General features: G+C 42.0%; 1 protein-coding gene across 2 annotated transcripts in view; it reads right to left on the reverse strand.

Moving 5' to 3' along the window:
* Nucleotides 1-21,568, reverse strand: part of CDH2 (cadherin 2) — a 216,672-nt gene extending 195,104 nt beyond the window's left edge. The window contains exon 1 of one of the 2 annotated variants that reach the window (XM_043558519.1): nucleotides 20,665-21,568. In XM_043558519.1, coding sequence (XP_043414454.1) covers nucleotides 20,665-20,724 — 60 coding nt within the window. In that variant the 5' untranslated portion in view covers nucleotides 20,725-21,568. Of the gene's footprint in view, nucleotides 1-4,648; nucleotides 4,800-20,664 lie in introns of those variants that run through there. The other variant, XM_043558520.1, reaches the window with a different exon arrangement.
* Nucleotides 21,569-22,232: the final 664 nt, after the last annotated feature.

A 22,232-nucleotide genomic window follows, 5' to 3' on the forward strand; every position in this document is an offset into this window, starting at 1 on the left:
TCACAAATGTGTACAAGAGAAAACAAGTGGAACCCTCTTCCTGATGTGTGATTTGTGGGGTGAGGGTGGGCAGTGTCGGGAACGGAAAGGCGGGGGGGGGGAACCACTGTAATACTTTTATTATGGGTCTAGGTCTTCCAAATGCTATAAGCAAAAATAAACAACTAGTGAAGACGTTTTTTAAGTGGTTGATGGGGTACATGGTAATAGAATAATGGACTGTTCAAGACCAATTCTGCATGACTAATTTTTTATTTTTAATCCAATTTACCACCAGACAATTACATTTGCCAGATTCTCTACATTTCACAGGATTCCACCCATGATGTTGAGGCTACATTAAGAAGATTATTCAAGAGTTGCTGCCACTCTTTCAAGATTTTTCTGTCAGCCATGCCATTGATGACACTTTGAATTTCATATCCCTGGAAACATGCTTGAAATGTGCAGAAGTTTAACCCTGCACTTTGATGTTTTTGATTTGCCAGGTACTACGCTGGAGGGAGAGCCCAGCATTTTGAACTGGCCCTTTAACTCTTTAACTTCGTGATACAACGCAGACCAGCTTGGATGCAAGGAATCCCCAACCAAGGCCACACAATGCCCCCCCATGACCCACCTAGTGATTTCCATCGTTGCCTCAGTTATATTATGAGGATGGGTCCTTGAATATCTCTAGCATCAGCACTTTTATTTTTTCTGACATTCATTTCTTTTAATGGCAAATAGTCAAATTATAGTGTCAATGCTGGCCATGGAAGCTGACAACTCTACTGAAACTGAACTCACAGCCAGAGGACAGCATCACAGTACAACAGCTTGGTGGACAAAAATCTGAGTTTCACATTCAAAATGTGGTGTAGAGTGTCAACTTCTCAGGAATTGAGCCTGCCAAAGCTTAGGACCACATACAAACACATATCAAGCCAAGTTCCCCAGAGATCTGTGCCATCACCTATCTCAGCAGCCATGCTAGAAGAGGCTTCCTGGGCATCAAGGCTTCTGCAGCAGAATCCCAAAACACAGACGAGTTTACCAGGAAGTGTCGTGGACTTAATGTAATGGGTAACAACACTACATGTACTGATGGGCTTGGCTTGTGAAAGTGTAACACTATCGAGAGACAGTGGCTCAGGCAGTCCTGCAATTAAACTTCATTAAAAGTTCCACAAGTGCCTAAGGCAATTCAGTAGAGATGACCAATCCTGGCTTACATCGATTTTGCCCCATCAGTTCATTACACTCACCAGAGACTGCAATATGCTCACGTGCCATGTTCAAAATGTCATCAAACAGTGCATTACTTAGCATCAGACTGTGTTTATAATCAACTTAGGTATGTTAAATATACTGAGTATTGATAATTACTAATATTTATTGACTGCTTACCATGTTCCAGGATCTGCACTTCAGTGCTTTCCATGCATTATATCTCAACAGTCTTCACAACAACCCTATGAGGAAGGTACTAGAATAGTGCCATTTTGCAAGCAAGGAAGCAAATTGAAAGGAAATTGCCCTAGGTCACTTAACTAGTCAGTTTAGGGATGGTATTCAAACCAGCACCGAATGGCTTTGGGGACCACCCTTACCCACTGCTGGATCAGGGACAGAAACATCAGAAAGTATCCACACACACTGACACAGAATACCTGACTGCCTAGGCACTGGAACTTGTCCTATATGAATTAAGACTGAGTGGATCTGCTACCGTTATAATTGTTTTTTCCTAAAATGATTCTTAAATGATTGTGATAGGACAATCACAATAAAATAATACAAGAAAATATTTGTCAATAAAATAATTCCAATGTTTCTGTACACTAGGGAAAAAAATTGGGAGAGGAAAAGACATCAGCTCAAACTTACGTAAACATGTGTTCTTTTAAGCTACCAAATCAAAGCCCCTCCACCTCCCTCCAACTCTTCTAAAAGTACACATGGAAAACTATCAGCAAATACATATCATGATTAGTATATTAATTTTCAGTAGGCGATGCTGATGAGGAAATAATTACTCTATAGTAATAGACTCTTTGTGCACTTCCTATATTCCAGACTCTCTTATATTCAACTACAGTTAGGCCTGTTTCATAAAACCTGGAGCATGGTTTCATTTTTTTTTTTAACAGTTTCACTTTTTAAAAATGGTTTCCAGTCCCCATAACTCTGAATTAATTTGAATAGCTGGCCATCGTGATGATTTATCTAACTCTGAGTCCTTGATAAGATAAACCCAACCCAATTATAACCATCATTCTTGTGAGAAAATAACATTCACAGCACAGCTTCCAGAAATGTGCTGCACTGAGAAGAGGGCACTGTCAATAACATCAGAGTTCAAAGTCATTCCTGAACTCGTTCCCCCAGTAGCACCCTGTCCAGTGGTGTTCTAATAGGTGAAGCAATAAAGAACTAAGCCCATGAGCCCTGCATGCTAACTCAGAGGTTACAGAGCTAATATCATCAGTTCCGGACTCAACTCTGGGGCTGAAGACCAGCATTTTTTTCCACCCATGGTTATGGTGAGTGATTCAAGGCTGGCATTTGGACGGTTTCACCGTGTAACCTGTAGAGGGGGAATGCTTCCTCTCCTCCAGAACTTCTTTCCATGTGGAAGGAACTCTTCTAACTCTTAACACTCCCACCTCTTTCCGATACACCAGTTAGTCCTACCCTGGGTGGCAGTTCTCAAAGTGTGATCTGGGGAGCACTACAGGTCCCCAAGATCCTTCTAAGAGAGTGATCTGAAAAGGCAAAAACTCTTTTCATAATAAAATAACATTATTTGTCTTTTCACTCTCAATCTCTCACAAGTGTAAAGTGGAAATACTCCAGAGGCTAGGTGATGTGTGATACCTTAACAGAGTAAATGCAGAAGCAGATACAGGAATCCAACCGTCTTCTAGTAAGCCAGACACTAAGGAGATTTACAAAAATAAAAAAGCACAATGCCACTCTTCCCACGAATTTCACTTTTCTGCTTTGGAAAATACAGCTATTTTTCATAATAATTGGTATTTATGTTACATACATAATGGGTTTAATATTTTTAAATGAATTAAATATCCAATTTTCTCAGTTTAATTTCTAATTTGCTAAACACCAACAGATATTACCCACAAAGCCAAAGCTGATGGGGGCACTCAATAATTTTTAAGAGTGTGAAAGGATCCTAAGATCAAGAAGTTTGTGAACTACTACCCTAGAGAGAAGGAGAAACTGAATTTATCTGAAGGCTGAATTCAAAGGAACAATCTGGGCAGCTGGTGCCCAGCCCTGCTCCCTACTCCTCCCACTGGGGAGTCACAGGCCACAAAAAACAAGGGTGGTGATCTCATTTTCCATGCTGGGAGTTTGCAGATCCCCGGCAGCATGTGGGGGTAGGGAAGGGTATCCAGAACTGCCTACAACTCAGTGTGCATGTCTGTGGAATTTTGGAGTTCCCCATTAGCAACCCACCAAAGCCACACCCTCCAGTGCAGCTCTTATCAGAACCCTGTGATATTTTCCTTTCCCAACGGTTGACTATGCTGGTTTATATTTCACTTGGTTTAGAACTGGGTTTAGGAGGAGAGGTCTTATTTATTGGGCCCCTTCAGAAACTTGCACTTGGTATACTATCTGGGGGCCTTGTCAAATAATAAAAAAGGAATCCAACTTTGGGGAAGAAAATACTCATGGAGGTACTGGGTCTCCAGACAGGGGAGAAAGGATGTTTTACTATGGTCCTGCATGTTTTTCAGCTTGATGGTTTGCAGCGTTGATTGTGCAGTGTGGCTGGTTTTTATAGTTGGGCAGGTAGCTTTTAACATCAAGAGGCTTTAATTCCTAAACCACAGGGTATTTTGATCTTGCTGTGTGACCACAACTTATGGTGGTTATTCTCCAGGAAAGTGGCTGTTTACAGAGGTAGGGCCTAGAGCCGGTGACAGTGGACCTCAGGAAAAGCTGTAGGCCAAGGATCTCAGAAAAGAGGCGGGACATGTGGTGGCCTTAGCCAGATGATGAACACTTTTGGGTGAGGGCCCCTGTAGCTTGGCCCTGGCAAAGGCCTGAGGCAGCTCAGAACTGCTGGAGGCGTCCAGGGGCCCCTGGCTAAAGACGCAGAGACAGCTAAAGCACAAAAAAGGGAGATTATTTCAACATCTACTGCCTAAAGACTACTGAGCAGAAAAATATTTGCTGTTTTTAAGAGACACTGAATTCCAGAACCCTATCAAGGTTCTCACTTGAAATTATTAATCTCAGGTCTAGAAGGCAGTGCTGGATTGGCCGACTCCACTTCTGGTCTGCAGTCAGACGCAAACGAAGGCGCAACTTGGATTCTCATAACTGGTCCACAGGCTCAAGGATCAGTTTCCACCAAGAGCTCTGGACTGGTCTTTACAAATGAAGGAGAATTCCTGCCTTGCAGATGGCCTTTTTGGCCAAAGCAACTCCACAGCAAGTGGCGAGAGACTGAAAACGTCTCTATGTCCCACAGCCACCTACCCGACAGAGCCCACACTGGTGACAGCACCAGGCTGTCAGTCTCAAGAGGCTCACAGGGAAACGTAAAGTAGGAGGTTGAATGTGTTGGTTGTAAACCAAAACTCATCAGGGAGAGGTTCCCATTTGGAGGTTATATTAAGGACTTTGTACTTACCTGGGGAGAGGGGATCCACCCATGCATTCTGGGTTATCTTTGAGAAAGCTGGCATTTGAGATACTGCTATGTGCAAGGTTCGGAAACATCCGATGGTGGCAATCCCTGTCTTCTTTGAGGTGCCTTTCTTTCTCATCCAGAATATTCAATAGCTTTAAGCATTCATTTCCCCTTTGAACTCTGTGTTTCCTTCAAAGGTCAAGGATTATAGACAAGAGGCTTAGCCTGATTTGCATTTGGGTAAGCCTGTGAACCAAAGAAGGTTTTCTCCACCCACTCTGAGTCTTTCCCTCAGATACCCTGGGTTCTCTATTGTGGTCTTTGGGACACTTAGAGACAGGCCATGGGGTCATAACTGTGCCTGGGATGAATCTTCTAGGATCAAGATGGGTTTGCCTTCTAACTTTGTAAGCTATGCAATTACTGCTATGATCATCCCGCATGCCTCATTAGGTTTAAGGACTCTTAAAAAAGTAAAGCTATTGATCTTCCAAGGCCTCATGAGGTTGGAAGTAAGACTGACCTGACAGAGGCCCATCTCCCTCTCTGTGGGTGATTGCCACACTTCCAGATGAGCACATGCTTGGCAGTTAAGAACATAAGTTCAACAGTTAGTCCAACTGTTAATGGAACCCTTACTCCCTACTTTCAAGTAGAGGGAGCTACACTAGCAATAGCACTGCTGACCTACATCGACCTCTCTGGCAGGTTCGTGTGAAACAACTGGGCATACAGAGTCCAGTACCTTCATTACCTCTTTTCTGTTGGGAGCAAGCCTGCCTACTCAGTGCAGATATAGTTATGCTGCAGGGGAACTTACAAGAGCAGGGTCCCCAGGTAGGAGGCTGGCCCTCACCCAGGACTGCTGAAGATGGGAGGCAAGGGGGAAATTAATTCGAAGATCATACATATTTAATCCACATTCTCCACCCTTGTCTTTGTCAGCAATAAAGGTTGTATTTTGGCTTTCGATCTGCTGACTGTTTTACCTTAATTGTCCAGAACTTAGATGGATAAGAAGCACCAATTACTAGGTTTCTTCAAAGACACTCAAATTGCATACAAAGTCTTAATATTACTGAATACTCTCAAAGGCCAAGGCTGAAAGGTCAAAACCAGGCCAGGCTTCATAACATCTTTATACCACCAGCAGGGTCACAAGCCCACCAGAATGTCTGAATGCTGAAGGTCTAAGAGCAGACAGCCAAGTCTCTTCAAGTGCTCGGGGTAACCCAGGTGCTGGGAACAGAAAGTCACACGTACCTCTGAATTACTCAGTGCCTACAATGCTGGGTCAGGAAAAACAGGGCAATTCACAGAACTGTCAACCATCCTTCAGCTACTTGCATGTCTTAAAATCACCACCAAGGGGCCATGTGACCAATGACAGAAACTGCCTACTTCCATTGTAGACTACCCTAATTCTGGCTCAGTCTACTAAATTTTCCCATTCCTAAGGCCAAAGTTGCTCCCTGAAACTAAAATCCTTCAAGTCTTGATTCTAAAGTCCAAATTCTCTTCCAGGCTGCAACCTTCAAAATCTAGAATAGACAGGCTTATCTTGTTCCCGCTGCTCTATTCTTGCAAACTTCCAAGGAACTGGTTGTTACCAGCAGAGCAAAACACTGTTCAAGTCCTCAATGGTCACATCCTACAGGTGTGCCTTTGAGTGAATGGGTTAAGCCAGGCTTCATTCAGACATTTGTAAAATGGATAGTGATGATAATGCCTTCCTATCTCAGGGAGCTGATGTGAGGATTACAGGAGACAATGCAGGTGAAGACCTTGGCTTGGCACATAGTAAGCACTTAGCAAATACTACATTTAATTACATTAGTCAGCTTTCAAGAAGGCTCACAATCCTCGACAACACAACACGTGAGCCATGACGGAAAATGTTAGGCAAAAAGAACAGGCACTAATAATAGGCCAGGCTATAGACAAATTACAAAATTCATCTGAATCTATAGGATTCATTCAGACACCTCAAGGAAGAGAAAAAGGCCAAAACACATAAAAAGAAAAATCTTCAACTCATTAGTAACCAGGAGAATGAAAATGGAAACCAACCAGATATGATTATAAAGTCCACTAGACTGTTAAAATTTTTTAAGTTTGACTATAACACAAACAGAATTATGGAAAAACAAAAATGTACATGGCGCTGGTAGACCAATTTGGAAAAAATTCTGGTTTGCAACCCAGCAATTCTACTCCTTGGTACATATCCCAGAACAGTCCAGCATTCCATCACCTGGGAGCTTGCTAGACATACAAATTTCCAGGCTCCACCATTAGTTTATTGAATCAGAAGCTCAGAGGGTGGGGCCAGGAGTCTATGTTTAATAGACTTTCTGGTGATTCTATACAAGCTCAAGTTTGAGAAACGAAGTCCTGGAGTATCCCTGACAGTTAACGCCCAATGGGAAGTACAAGAATGTTCCTAGTAGCAAAATTCTGCAACCACACACACAAACCCATCAATAATAAGTTGAATAAGTAAATTCTACCATATTCTTAGCGTGCAATGCCCTAGATCAGTGAAAATGAACAAATTATAACTACATTAACTCGAATGAATCTTACAGAATGCTGCACATAAGTCATAAGAAATACATTTTAGATATATGCACACACACACACACATAAATATATACACACAATATGCATAAATACACACATATGCATGGTACACTAATGCATAAATGCATAATACATATACATTTACATAAACACATTTATTCTCCCTTATATATATGGAATATACACATAAATGGTAACACTATAAACAAAAGTATTGAATAATTATTAGAAAAATGAAGACGGTGGTTACCTCTGGGGGGAAAGAGGGGAATGGAAACAGTATTCTGGAGACTTCCAAGGTACTAGCAATATTCCACTTCTTAACCAGTCTGATAGTTACACTGCATATTTGTGTACTTTAATTATTTTTTACACTGTGCATATATGCTTTATATACTCCTCTACAAATACCACATTTTAAAATAAAAAAGAGGTTTTTCTAAAAGGTTGAACTTCAGGAGAGCCTCAGGACTCAGTCGGTTAAGCGTCCAATTCTTGATTTCGGCTCAGGTCAGGATCTCACGGTTCGTGAGATCGAGACCCGAGTCAGGCTCCTCACTGATAGCATGGAGCTTGCTTGGGGTTCTCTCTCTCTCTCTCTCTCTCTCTCTCTCTCTCATACAAAATAAATAAACTTTAAAATCCTGCCTTGAGGTGCCTGGGTGGCTTAGTCAGTTAATATCCGACTCTTGGTTTCAGCTCAGGTCATGATCTCATGGTTCATGACTTCAGGCCCCTCATCGGGCTCTGGGCTGACAGCCTGCGATTCTTTACTTGGGATTTTGTCTCTCCCTCTCTCTCTGCCCCTCCCCACCTCCTGTCTCTTCTGCAAAATAAATTTTAAAAAAAAACTTAAGAAAACTAAAAATAAAATAAAATAAAATTCTGCCTTAAATTTTTTACCTGCATTCAAATAAATACCAAACCTAGGAACACAGGTTCTGACGTCAGACTTCTGGCATTTGAACTCCCCTTAACAAAATCACTTTGGGCACCTTATTTTAAACTATCTGTGCTTTGGTATCCTCATATATGAAATAAGTATAATTTTTTTGTGAGTTAAATGAGTTAATACACTTAAAGTACTTAGAGCAGTGCCTGGCACATAGTAATTACTCAAAAATGATGTGCTATTATTAGGATAGGATGAAACTGAGTTAAAAGTAACATTTCCTGCATGTAGTCACCAATAAATCATTAGCATCCATAAGACCAATGATTCTTCACTCTGTTTTTGCAGATTCTGTGCCACAGTATCAACCAACAGTACCTTCAACCCCCTCCTCTCTATTAGGTCCGCATCATCATGTTAAAAGCATTCAGAGATCAGTAACTTACTCTGGTTCCTTCCAGGCTAGTTCAAAACACACACACACACACACACACACACACACACACACACCCCCCAATATCAGAACATTAAAGAATTAAATCACAGAAGCAAAGAGACAGACCTGAAAGACACCAGAATGGCTTCTGTTCGATTACCTGTAATTCCCAAATCAAATTGCTGGCAGAATAACATTCCATATACATTAACCCCTTTCCCTAATCTTAGCAGCCTAGACAACATCTGTTAGAATTTAAGGAGGAATGTTAAAATGTGTGCCCTTCAGTGTGGCTTCCCAGTGGGGTCTAAGGGACACTGGTGGAGAGTTACAAGTTATCTTGCTATAATGCTGAACACAGAACAAATCTTTGAACATCTCAAGAGCTCACATTTATTCAAATAATTAAATGATCCCTTGACTGTGTTTGTACAAAACAGTGGTAATAACTATGCCTCAAAGTCTTCAGTTAAAGATCTTAAATCTTGCTTACTGTATGGAAGCACTTTTTAAAGTGATGTGTATATATTATATATTAACCCACTTGCTTTTCGTTAACACCTTACTATAGATACAATCATAAAAATGTCATGTTGTCTAAGTTCACATAACAACCAAGTGTCAGAATTGGGGCACAATCACAGGTCAACTAGCTCCAGAGACCCCATTCTTAACCATTGTGCTTTACTGCCTCTCTAGGCAACTAAATCAGTACAATTAAAAAGGAAAAAGAACAAGAACCAAACGTCTATGGAAATGTTAAACTTAATAAAGGCATTTCAGTTCAGAAGAAGAAATTTTACTTGACAAATTGACGGCCACTCATGTGTTAGGGTGTACGTGTTTTATGTGTGGGGAAAAGAAAGCAAGGCTCACTATGCTCATACCACATACAAAAAGAAATTTAAGATAAGTAAATATCTAAATGTGAAAATATAAACCAATAAATACAATTTGATATAGCGTGAGGTTTGAGAAGACTGGTTTTGGAGGTGGATGGTCTCAACTTTTATATTGGCACATACCAGAATAGTATTCCAGAAACACATGGGGGTGTGTGTGTGTGTGTGTGTGTGTGTGTGTGTACAGAAGAACCAACACTTTGCAAAATAAGAAATAAGAATCATGACAATATCCGTTACAAATGCAAATACTTAAAAAGTAACCTCACCGTTTTCCAAGATGCCTTTATTTTAGGTCATAAAATGTTATAAGCCATCTGCAGACAGTCCCTTGTCGTCTACATTTAAATATACCAGTATACCCCCTTTAAACATTGCTTCATAGAGACAGCCTCAAATAAAGGGAAGACCCTAACCCAAATCATGGATATCTCAGTTTCATTTACAAAAAAGTTAACTATAAATCAATTTGTAAATTAAATCAGTGATAATGATAGTCTCCCCAAATGTTCTTAGTATTTGTCAAACAGAAAAGACAGAACTGTAAATAAAATCTAATGCCAAAAACACAAATACCATACGTAAACAATTACTTTCACAGGAGAAAAACTATGTGTAGGAGCAAAACACAAGTGAAATACAAATTATATATCAATAAGCTAAGGACACGCAAAAAGTACCATCTCTTTAAATATTGTAAAATAAAGTCCATGTGTGTAAGAATGTAAATAAATTAGAGCTGCCTTGAAGCAAACAAACCTTTGGTGGGTCATTACCTCCAGAATTTGATTCTTTAGTCCTCATCAATATGCATGGAATCCTACACCTAGAATCTGGATCTACTAACCAACCATTATAAGTAGAGAGAAAAGGTCCCTAGAAAGAAGGATCTTGGCATAAACATGGCTCTCTGCATCCTTTGTGACAACCTCTCAGACCTTTAAAAAAGCTATACAAACAGAAAAGAGGGTCAACTGTACCCAAAGATGCACTAAACAGCTGGAAAACTAGCAGTTTGTGGCATTATAACCCCCCGATTTAACCTTTTTTAAATTAAAAATAAATCTGGGTAAGACCTCATTGAGAAGTGGGTCACTAGTAAGCTCAGAGAAGGTATTAAGAAGCATCAATGAAAAGATTAGACTCTGTTAACACCCAAACCTTCTGCTTGAAGACTTCAAATCAAAGACATTTAGTTCTTTGCCTCCACCCTCCTCCTGATAGAGGCTAAAACTTACTGAGTTCCCAATGTTTTTGGCTTTTGGCTAGACAATACTGCCAAAACTGCAAGAACTATAGAAGAAATCTGAGTAGGAAACCCCACAAAAGGTGTTTCATGGCTTGACAAACCGGAAGTATGCAAGCAAATTTCAGCTGCAGTGAAACAGTCACTCTGTTTTTTGTTTTTTAAATCAATGTTCAACTTCCTTAACTTCCTGGATATTTCTATAACATCCATGAATCTTTCCTAATTCCTGGCTATTAAAATATTATGACACAAATATATGGACAATCCTACAAACTGGGTGGAAGATACCAGACACAAAAGGGAATACAGTATATGATTTCAAAAAATCCAAAGATTCCATAAAGAATAAGCAAAAGTAATAGATGTTATGAGGCAGAAGTCAAGTAAATACTTAGCACTAGAAAATGGTTAAAATTGGAGGAGGGTACCCATGTGGTGTTGGTGATGCTGTGTCTTGATTGGGTGCTGATTCAATAGCGTTCAATTTATGAACATTCAGCAGGCTATCTACTTATGAGCACTTTTCTATATGCATTTGATAGTTCTATAAAGTACGAGCGTGTATATTTATGTGTGTGTCAAATCTGAATTTTGAATTCTCTTCAGTACAATAGAAGCAGGACGTTAGAAGTTAACTTTGAACACGTTAGCACCAAATGGGACTCTACTGGGGGTGGATGCTAAAGGATCCACAAAATGCTAATATTTTGGCTGCAGGAAACACATTTTTCTTTATTTACTGGACCAGAAAGCCACAAAGAATGAACTCCAGACTTTGAACTTTTGTGTTAACCAATTAAGACAACAAAAGAAAAAAAAATTAAAGTGGTCACAGTCTCTAGTTTATATTAAAGATTTATGTTAAGCAGAGGGAGTGGATTATATCCCCTTTAAACTTAATATAAATTAATGGCTTTTTAGTCATTTATTTCAGAGTTCACTTAATAGCTTCCCAACCAACCAACAAACATCTTGTTGGAGATTATAGTCAAGCCAACTGTATCCGCCCAGTTACAATAGGTCAAGTTACAAACCAAATAGTTCTAGGCTTTCTCTTCAGCAAACAAATCCATGTCTGTACTTGGTCCCTCCACAAAACATTCACATGAATCTTTTACAGCCGGTCCTTTCAAGATGTGGACATGTATATTTTAAAAGACCCCAAATAATTTCATTTGTGGGATAAAAGGTAATTCAGATGATCCAAACATGGAAAATGTGCCGCTAAACATATTTCAAAACTTGGAGTCTCTTGAATTTATTTTCACAGAAAAGAACGCTTAAAAAAAATAGTATCAAAAAAAGAAGAAAAAACATGCATAGTCTGAGGGCTTCTAGGCTCTTAGGAAGTATTTTTAAGTTCCAGGATTCACCCATTTTTTTTTTTTGAGCAGTTATCAGCATATTATTTTTTTATGAAGACAATTTGAAGAATATTATAAAACTGATTTTGAATCATTTCACTATGATATTTTCTTCTTTCTCTAAGATAACATATTTTTAAAATGAGTGAAAACCCTAACCAAGCATTACATTTTGGCTTCAGATGCCAACATAAATAAAAATATTTAAGGTCAAAATTAATAGAGAATATAACTCAAAAGTTGATGACTGAAAAAAAAATCTTATCAACTCGGTAAAGAAAAATTGAAATTCCTCTCTAATGTGATGTTCATTCTTTGAGTACCATATGAAAAGTGTCCCGGCCCCTGACAGAGGGAGGAAACCATGTGTTTTGCAGTCAAACTCCATCTACTCTGACAGATACAGTTTTACTCTGGATTCTCAGAATAACTACTCAAACTTTCTGAGTTCCACTTTCATCAACTCTAAAATGGGAATAAAACCACCTCTCTCACAGGGTTACAGAAATAATTAACAGAGACAATATATTAGTTTCCTTCACTGAAATTAAAAATATTGTATTTTAAAGATTTAGTACCACCAGACATTAGTTAAAAAAAAAAAAGAAGAAGAAAAGAAAGATGTGGCAGCAAGTATCTAAAGTTTCAATGGTTTTCTCTGGTATATGTGCTTTTCAGAGATACATGAATGACCTACTGACAATTAATAAAAACAAAATAGGGGCGCCTGGGTGGCGCAGTCGGTTAAGCGTCCGACTTCAGCCAGGTCACGATCTCACGGTCCGTGAGTTCGAGCCCCACGTCAGGCTCTGGGCTGATGGCTCAGAGCCTGGAGCCTGTTTCCGATTCTGTGTCTCCCTCTCTCTCTGCCCCTCCCCCGTTCATGCTCTGTCTCTCTCTGTCCCAAAAATAAATAAACGTTGAAAAAAAATAAAAATAAAATAAATTGTGAGAGGTCTTAAACTGCATATGTGGACAAAAATCTGAAGGGCCATCCTTACTGAAAGCAGTACAAAAGTTCAGCATTTGATACAACAGAAGAAAGGTGAATAAGCTAAAAATTTATTTTCATGAGGGAGAAAAATGGTCACTCCACATTTCTATTTCCAGCAATTTCTGGAATAATGCAGATTCTAAATTATGCCCCTTTAGTTAACCTTTTTGTTTTACTAATTTCTTTTACTAATCCACTGAAACATTAAACATTATATCAGAATGTGAGGAAGGGAATCTGGGTATAAATATTTTCAAACATCATGGTCAAGTAATTAAATTCTTTTAATTTTTTTTTAATGTTTATTTTTGAGAGAGAGAGAGAGCGTGCACGCAAAAGGGGGGGGCAGAGAGAGAGGGAGACACAGAATCTGAAGAAGGCTCCAGGCTCTGAGCTGTCAGCACAGAGCCTGATGAGGGGCTCTAACTCATAAACCATGAGATCATGACCTGAGCTGAAGTCTAATGCTCAACCAACTGAGCCACTTAGGTGCCCCCTTAATTAACACAAAAACGCATATTAAAACTACAATATGTATTAAGTATGCAATAGTCAAGTAAATTTTTTAAATTAACATAAAAACCAATATTAAAATTACAATACAGAGAAGTATATATCTTTACTCAAGTACTTATTTGTTTATTTTTGTTATACGTAGGTATATTTTGTAAAAGAAAACTTAAGAACCAATCATGGATCAACCACTTCTCCAAGCACCTCTATATATGATTGCCATATTGTATTTATAATAGCACTTCCTTTTAAATCGCTCTAGCTGCTTCAAAGGCTGTTTACACAGTGAATTTTCCCAATGCTACCTGAGAAAAACCCAAGTTAAATAGTTTTATTTAATCAAGGCAGGAGACCAAAACATCTGATTCCCTTACTAAACTTCTGTGTTTCAAGTTGTAGATGGTAGTAAGGTCTTTAGACTACACTTTAGACCCCACTTTCACCATTAGAACAGATGAAAAATTAAATATTCGGTCAAAGGAATGTAAGAAATATTACAATGGTTTAACCAACAAATCTCTTAGGCACAAATAGCAGCACGATGTAGTCATTTTATGATACAACATAGAGACTAATCTATTATTTAACTACCCATTAATTTGGCCAAACTCCAATTGGACCTACTTGAAGCTCAGCCTGCTACCTGTTACAGGTTCTTCTCAGCCAAACTTTAGGACATTCTACTGTTAGTTTAGGTCATATTCATCTTATTCATACACTGCTTTCCTATTCTTTTTTTATAACTTCTATAATGGTCTTTGTCCGATATCTCATGTAGATCCCACTGATTACTTTGGCTGCCCTTCTCTGAAGGTTTTCTAGGTGTGTGCCTATGCCAAAAACATTGGGTGGTTTAACAATCTTTTTTTTTTTTTTTTTTTTTTTTTGCCTTGGAACTAGAACTAAAAATGCTTTATTCCACATAGTAAGGGTTGTCAAATCTGACTGCATATTACACATAATATATTAAGTCATTTCCTACTAATGACATTCAGAGTTCAACAAATCCAATCCTTGGTAAGTATAAACAACGCTTCATGTGTATGCCATGATTACAGACATACCTGCAGAAAAATAACTAGAGAAGGACTTGTTAGGTCAATGGGCTATATTTTTAGTGCTGACCCATATCACTCAATTCAATGGTTCTCATGGAAGCTATCTTCTCTCAAAGAAACATAAAAGTACAAAAGGAATAAAAGGAATAATTTTTATTCTTAGTAGTATCACACTCTCCCTTCCTTTAAGTCTAACCCAAAAATATAATTTACTTTTAGTGGTAAATGCAACATAGTCAATGAAAAAAAATTATTTTTAAAGGTCAAACATATAAAAAACACAGATGATTTCTAACCTACCATATATAATAAACTATTGTTAATGACCCTCAAAAATGACATTCTACCACTCAGATAACATGAAAATATTTCCATTTTAGGTTAAAAATTAAAGTCATTCCAAAATCTTTATAAAGGAATCATTTTGGGGGATATTTTTAAGCAGCCTCAAGAGTCATAGAATTGGAAAGTCCCTGAGAGATCAACTTATCCAACCAGGCCCAATATTTTACTATTGAAGAAAATGAGGTCATGAGAGTTTAAGGGAGTAAACTACATCTGGACTGGATTAGAACCCCAGGCTTTCTGCCTTTGACACTAGCTCTTGCCCTTGACGTTATGTAACAGCAGCTTATTTGCACCGAGCAAAATTATTATACTTTTGATGCCCAAATCAGCTTGGATGATACACACACACAAAGGTATTAATTAGCTATTGACTGACACTTTATGCTAAACTGTGATAAATATTGCAGGAGACACATATATAGATAGCAATCCTCTACATACATACATACAGTGTGTGTGTGTCTATATATACACACATATATTACACACATATATATATGTGTGTATATATATGTGTTTGTGTGTCTATATATAAATATGTGTGTGTATATATATGTGTGTATATATGTGTATATATATATGTATATGTATATACACACATATACATGCAATCCAAGGGCTTAGGGGCTATAAGTACAGTGAAATTCAGACAAGGAAGTGCACTGAGTATGAAAGAGAGTAACAAGAAATAAGAACTGAGAAGCATGTATTTATAACCTAAATTTTCCTTTCAAAAACTCTGTGATAACATAAATTGTAATCTTTAAATCCAAATCTTTTAAAAGGTTCCACTTAGCTCTGGAATTCACCTTCTTCTGAGTACTTTAAGGACATCACTTTCTCTATGGAGAAGATATGGCTCTAACTAAAACATTTATCTGAATATACCTCTTCCCTGGCATGAATAGGGTTAATCAAAACTTATCTACATTTAGTTAAATACAGGAAGACTAGCATCTGCTCAAATAAATTGAGATAATTTGCTAAAAAATTAAAAGAAAAATAAGTTTTTGGTAAGGAAAGAGAGAAATGTGAGGCATAATGATGTGTTGATACAAATTACATTTCAACTTATAGTTCTTAACCCAACTTGAAAATGCTTACTTAGGTTTCTAGAAGGTATACTAACGGCAGATAGGAAATACTCAAATGACAAAATCCAAACTCCAAATCTATGTAATTTTTAAATGATTGACAAAATTCACCACAAGTCTGTGCAGTGCTTAAACTTGATTACTTTTTGTATTTGGGCCAAAGGAACAAATTTGAATAATGTTAACTTGGGCAAAACGGTAGAGTATATACATAAACATTATGTTTCTTAAATAACAGCTAGGATTTTTCTTTAAAAATCACTCTTCTAACTTACGAATATCCCTTTGAAAACAGGATGGGGATTTGAGTTCACTCAGGATTTTTTTAAGGTATTTTAAAGCAAGATTTACTGTTACTTTAAGTCTTGACATTTCCCGATTAATAACGCTAAAGCTTAATGAGGCACAACAAATTTAAGAAGTGAGAATTTTTAATGAAAAAGGAAATTAAGGACAGTTTGGTGCAATACACTGTCACCAAAATAATCTGTTCAAAGAAGACTTTAGTCTCTATATGTAAAAAATACAATCTAAAAAGAATTTCCTCTTAAAATCTCAGTCTGAACTTTTAATGAAGGTCAGAGCAGACTCCATGAAGGTATGAAAGTCACAAAGTACAATCTGTATGTAAATTCTGAGCTTGCAATTGGGGCCTAACAAATTATATATACATATACATGTATATATACATGTGTGTGTGTATATATATATATATATTTTTTTAAATATGTCCATAAAATATTTTAGGATAAAATATCTTAGGATGCACAAATTATTATTTTCCAGATCACACCTAGTATGCTTGCAATGCGCCATCTATGAGTAATGACCACACGCTACAAGATAAGAAAAGGGCAAAGATATCTGTAACTGTAGCCACTAAGCAGAATAAACTGTGAACACCAACTATGTTAATTTTCCTTACTTTCACAAGAAGTTGTTAAAAGACACATGAAAATCAAATAAACACTGGGAATAAACATTTTTTGTGCTTAAAATGATTACTGCATCCTTGATTTTCTACATCCTAAAATAAAGTTTCTTTTTATATGTTTCAGGTGTTGAAAATTAATCTCTTCAAAGTCTACACACCTAACAGGTAAAAGTCACATATGGTTTATGCATCTTTTTTCATATACCCTCATCCACAATTGAGAGCAGGACCTATGTGATAAAACTAAGAATCCAGAGGATCTATAAACATTAAGGTGATGTCCTTGATGCTTCATAACCCACACAAGTGTATTTAAATTAGAACAATGTGAATGAGAAAAACAAAACAGGTTTCTAGTCTAGTAATTACTGGGTAGGTAGTAGAAGTAAAATTGATTTTTTTTTTTTGGTCTGATGATAAATCTATTTAAGGCCTTGAAAGTCACTTGTATACTTTAAAAGGGACGCTTCTCATAACTTTGTGATATCCCTTGATCAGTAAAATTTAATGCTCAACTTCTGCTTTTTCATTTTGAGTGTAAAGGACAATGCTAATGCCATAAGTTAAAATGAAGAATAGAGAAAAATCTTAAAGCTGAATACCACAATGTGCAAAATTGAGTAGAATCATGTAAATATAATAGGATAACTAAACTAATAAACAATCTCTGAAAGTAAAAAAAATGTTCAAAGTAAAACAAGAGATACTTCAGTTAACACGTAAAGGCATGAAGTTCTTTTGATTATTTAATGATTCTTTTTTGACTGGTCTGAAAAAAAAAAAGATTGCTCTATATCTACCTTAGTAATCTATTCATTCACCTTCCTAAAACTCTTGTCTTCTTAGTCTGACCTAAAAGAAAAGAAAAGAAAAGAAAAGAAAAGAAAAGAAAAGAAAAGAAAAGAAAGGAAAAGAAAAGAAGAGAAAAAAGAAAAGAAAAGAAAAGACTTTTAATAGCAGATGACTGCAGAGGGGCCATTTTCACCTTGCAGATAGATCTTTGTTATTCTGGTGTGTAAAGCAGGCCATTAGCACAAAGACATTTCTAATCTCAGTTGTACAATCCACATGGTGCACTTAACCCTAAAACTCATGTTGCATAAACTGCTCTGCTTCCACTCCTAATGACCTTGCAAATCATTCAATGTTACTGCTTGACTTGCACCTATGAATTAGGAGACTGCCAAATAACTTGATGACAAAGTTATACTTTCCCCTTTCCTGGGGGTTTACAAAAGTCAAGGTAACATCCTAGAAGAAACTGAGAAAGGACATACAATGGTAAAGATAAGCACTTTATTTGCCATTTATAAATGCTATTTTTTAAATGCTTAAAAAAGAAAATGACTTACAAAATTCATACCTGACTTCAAGGCGGATGACTAAGAGGAAATGGGATTGCTCCAGCGGTACCAAATTTAGCCCATGGTATTAATGACCAACAACTTCCCTGCACAGTATTCAATTAAAACTTACTTTCGGATCAAAAAGTTAGTAAACATGCCATCTACTGCTGGACTCACACTCTGAAAATTTATTAAAAGTTCTTTGTAAATTTGTGAGACCACTCAATGATGTTCAAAATTAATACTTTTAAAAATAAGATTTTTTTTGATCTATGACATTTCCTGTTCAAAAAAAAAAAAAAAAAAGGAAAATGTCTTTTGTCCGTAGGATTCCTAAGTTTATCTCGCCTTCTCCCTAACTTCAAACAATTGAAGTATCACTTTTTTCCTTCTTCCCCTTCAGTCTAACCTCTTTAGCAAACCCCATTTGAAAAGAAGAAACAATAAATGAAGTGACAAGAGGGTTCAAGAATGAGGAGTGTGCACTCCAAGAATAAAGGGCGGTTTTATAACAGGAGATACTTTTGTTAGCAAGTGACTGACGGGTCTCCTCCCCCAGTTAAAAGAAATTCCATCCACTTCCCAAAACTGCAGAGGCCAAAAACAACTAGTCTAATAGTTCTAAAACCCCAGAGTCCGGAGAGAGCCGAGGAGGGCGGACTGGCGAGTGGGGGAAGGGGAGAAAGACCAGCAGGAGACGAAAGAACAAAAGGAGAAACCCAAGAAAGGAGAAAGGAAAGAGGGGACCCGGGCGTCCAAGAAGCCAGAGAAAAGAGAGCGAGCCAGAAAGCTGGAAAGCACAACCTGGGGGAGGAAAGCGCAGAGCAGGACAGGGCGCGCCGCTCCACGGCGCACCATGGACAGGGCTCCAGCGGCCTCTGCCCACACCCCTCTAGGGGGCGGCGGGAGAAAGCGTGAGAGACCGCGGGCGCCGACCTCGTCCCGCCCCCGGCGCCCGCAGTCCCCCCGCGGCCAGAGCGCGTCAGGCCCTGACCCATGAAGACCACGGAGGGGGGCGATCGGCACCATCTGTCCCTGCCCGGGCCGCCCCCGGCGCCACGGCACTTCCGAGCCGCACCCGGACTTTTCAGAGCGGCCACCCGCTGGCCACCCCCAGCCACAAGGGTGCGCTGCCCGCCCCCCCCCCCCACGGTGTATTTCCCGGGGGACCCTGACCTGCATTCAGTGTGGACACGCCCCTCTCCTGCAGCAGCTTTGGAACCCATAGCGTGCGGGGGCATGTTCGGTACCCCCGCCCTGCCCCCGCTCCCGGCGGGGGTCGCAGCTGAGGCGCGCGGCGTAGCTTCCCGGGACCCGGTCGGCGGACGGGAGGGGCCTCGGGGTATCCCCCCGCCGGACGCCGCGGGAAAGTTGGGCGGTCGGCCGGGCTGGAGACCGATGGCGCGGAGTGGCAAAAAAGCCTGCGACCTGCCTGAAGCAGGTGCTTTCTGCCGCGGAGGAGCCTCCTAGTACTGATTCCATGAAGAGGCTGTCTGGCGCTCTCCCGAAAGCGTGAAAAGTGCAGAGGCTCCTCGCTAAGGCGTCCCCGTGGATGCACGCAGGGCAGAGACAGCGTACACAGGGAGAGGAATAATAGCCGAGTAACGGAACTTCTCCCCGCCCGCCGGGATAAGGGGCGTGCGGGGCCAGGGGCTGAGTGCGGAGGCCCCGGCCCGTATAGACTCTTCGGGACAACGGGATGAGGTTTTCTTTCCAGGTGGGACCGACAAAGAACACAGTGAGGGCAAGAAAACAAGAACAGAAGGCAACTCTGGGCTGGGGTAAAGACAATAGGACAGTGGAGCCCTCGGGCACCGGGAGGCGCGCGGGTGCCAGGGTGGGGTGGGGTGGAGGCACGTCCCGTAACTAAGACACGAGAGTGAGAATTCCTACTGCAAACTCGCGACCCATCCCTGTAAAAATAAACAAAAAAAATTGGAGCAAAGTGCAAAGCGAGGGGCGAGAAGCGTAGAAAACTGGAAAACCTGGGAGCTATCCTGCCTCACCCTTCTGCTGCCTGGAGACACCCCCTGCAAGCTCGCCCGGCCAGGAGTGAAGAGCAGAAGGGGCCCGCGATCTGTTCCTTCGGGACCCGCCGGGAATGGCGCGGGAGACCAGCCGGCCCGGCCAGCCCTGCCCCTGAGCCCGGCCGAGCCTCGTGCCTGCGCAGCTCCCGACCGCGCGGTGCGGCACCTCCCTTCCCGGGTGCGCAGCCTGGCCCCGCAGCGGCGCGGGGAACAAAGGGACCCGGCGCCGCCCGCCCCACCCCGCCCGCGGCCCGGCCCGCGGAGACCGCCGCGTACCTGAAGCAGGGCCGCCAGCAGCGGCAGCAGGGTCCGCGGCGCTCCCACTATCCGGCACATGGAGGCGGAGAGGGGCCGAGCGAGGAGCCGGAGGCGGCGGCGGCGGCGGCAGCAGCGGCAGCACCAACAGCGGCGCGGAGAGACGGCTCCAGGCAGTTTCCACCCCCTTCCCTTCCCCTCCCCACCCCACCCCCTTCACCGCTGCTCTCCTCTCCCCGCCAATGGAGAGCGAGCTGATGACAAATAGCGGGCCGCGGAGTCCGCGGGACTCGCACCAGGAGTAATAAAACAGACCGAGAGATCAAGAAGCTGGGGAGGGGGCGGGGGAGGAGGCGGGCGTGCGTGTGAGGGTGTGAGAAAGGGAGAAAGAGAGAGAAAGAGTGTGTGCGTGTGTGTGTAGGCGGCCGCGGTGGCAGCGCAGGCGGCTAGGCTCCGGCCCTAAGCGCAGCGGAAGCCGGGAGGGATGCAGGCGGCGGGGACCTTGGCCGGTGTAGGATGCGGCGGTGGAAGTGGAGCGGCTGGCGCTCCCCAGGAGCTCCGCAACGCGAGGTTTCGGGCTCGTGGCTTTGCTTCCTCCGGGTCCCCTCTCCAGGGCCGCTCTGCAAGACGAAGATGCCGAGGAGAGCGCCGCGGGGAGGGCGCTTCGGGCCGTGCGCGCAGCGCCCACAAAGGGCAGCAGTCCCGCCGCCCGGAGCCTCTGCTGCGTGGGGGCTGAGGGCCGCTTCCCGGCCCCCCGGAGAGTTGGAGACTGTTCTCTGGCCTCGGCCGCGCGGGGTTGAGGTCGGGGGTCGGCGCGGCCGCTACTGCCCCGGCTCGGTCCGGCGCAGCTGCCGCCGCGGCCGCCCCTGGTGCCTGCGCGCCAGCACCCGTCTGCCGGTCCTTGCCCGGCGCCGCTCACTCGCGCGCGCCGCCCCACCCCCCGCCGCCGCCGCCGCCGCCGCCGCCGCCGCCCGCGCACCCTGCTCGGCCTCAGCGAGCGCGACCGACGCGAGTCGCAGCCACCACCGCCGCTCTCCCCGCGCTCGCCGCACGCGCTGCCAGGCTGCGCGGCCCTCTCTCTTCTTCTCTCCTCTCCCCGCCCGCTGCCGCCGCCACCGCCGCCGCCGCCCTCGCCCCCGCCTCCCTCCTCCGCCGAGCTTCCCCGCCCGCGTCGTGGCCAATCGGAGGCCACCGAGCTGCGGCTGTAGCCGGCCAGATCCACGGCAGCCGTCCGCCCCCGCCCTGCCGAAGCACCCCGTTTTTGCTGCAGCCCGCGGGGGGTCGCCGGAGGGAAGTCTGGGGTGCGTGGAACACCGCCCTGGCAGGTGGAGGGGCTGCGGGAAATAAAATAACTTGCACAGGAACTTGATGGTTGGCAGGTTCATCGTTGGACCGAGATGAGGAATTAGAGATTAGGAAGGGAGGGGGAATGCCTCCGAGGTAGCCGAACGCACGCTTCTCTTTCTGTTTTGTCATTCTTTCGAGATAGATGATTTTTCTGGGTAGGGACAGACACAGCAAACTAGCAACGCAGGCAGAGCCCACCCTGGCCATTGTTGTCTGAGGTGCTTGCCACGAGCCACCTGCGG

Source organism: Prionailurus bengalensis, chromosome D3, assembly GCF_016509475.1.
Source record: "Prionailurus bengalensis isolate Pbe53 chromosome D3, Fcat_Pben_1.1_paternal_pri, whole genome shotgun sequence".
Classification (NCBI taxonomy): domain Eukaryota; kingdom Metazoa; phylum Chordata; class Mammalia; order Carnivora; family Felidae; genus Prionailurus; species Prionailurus bengalensis.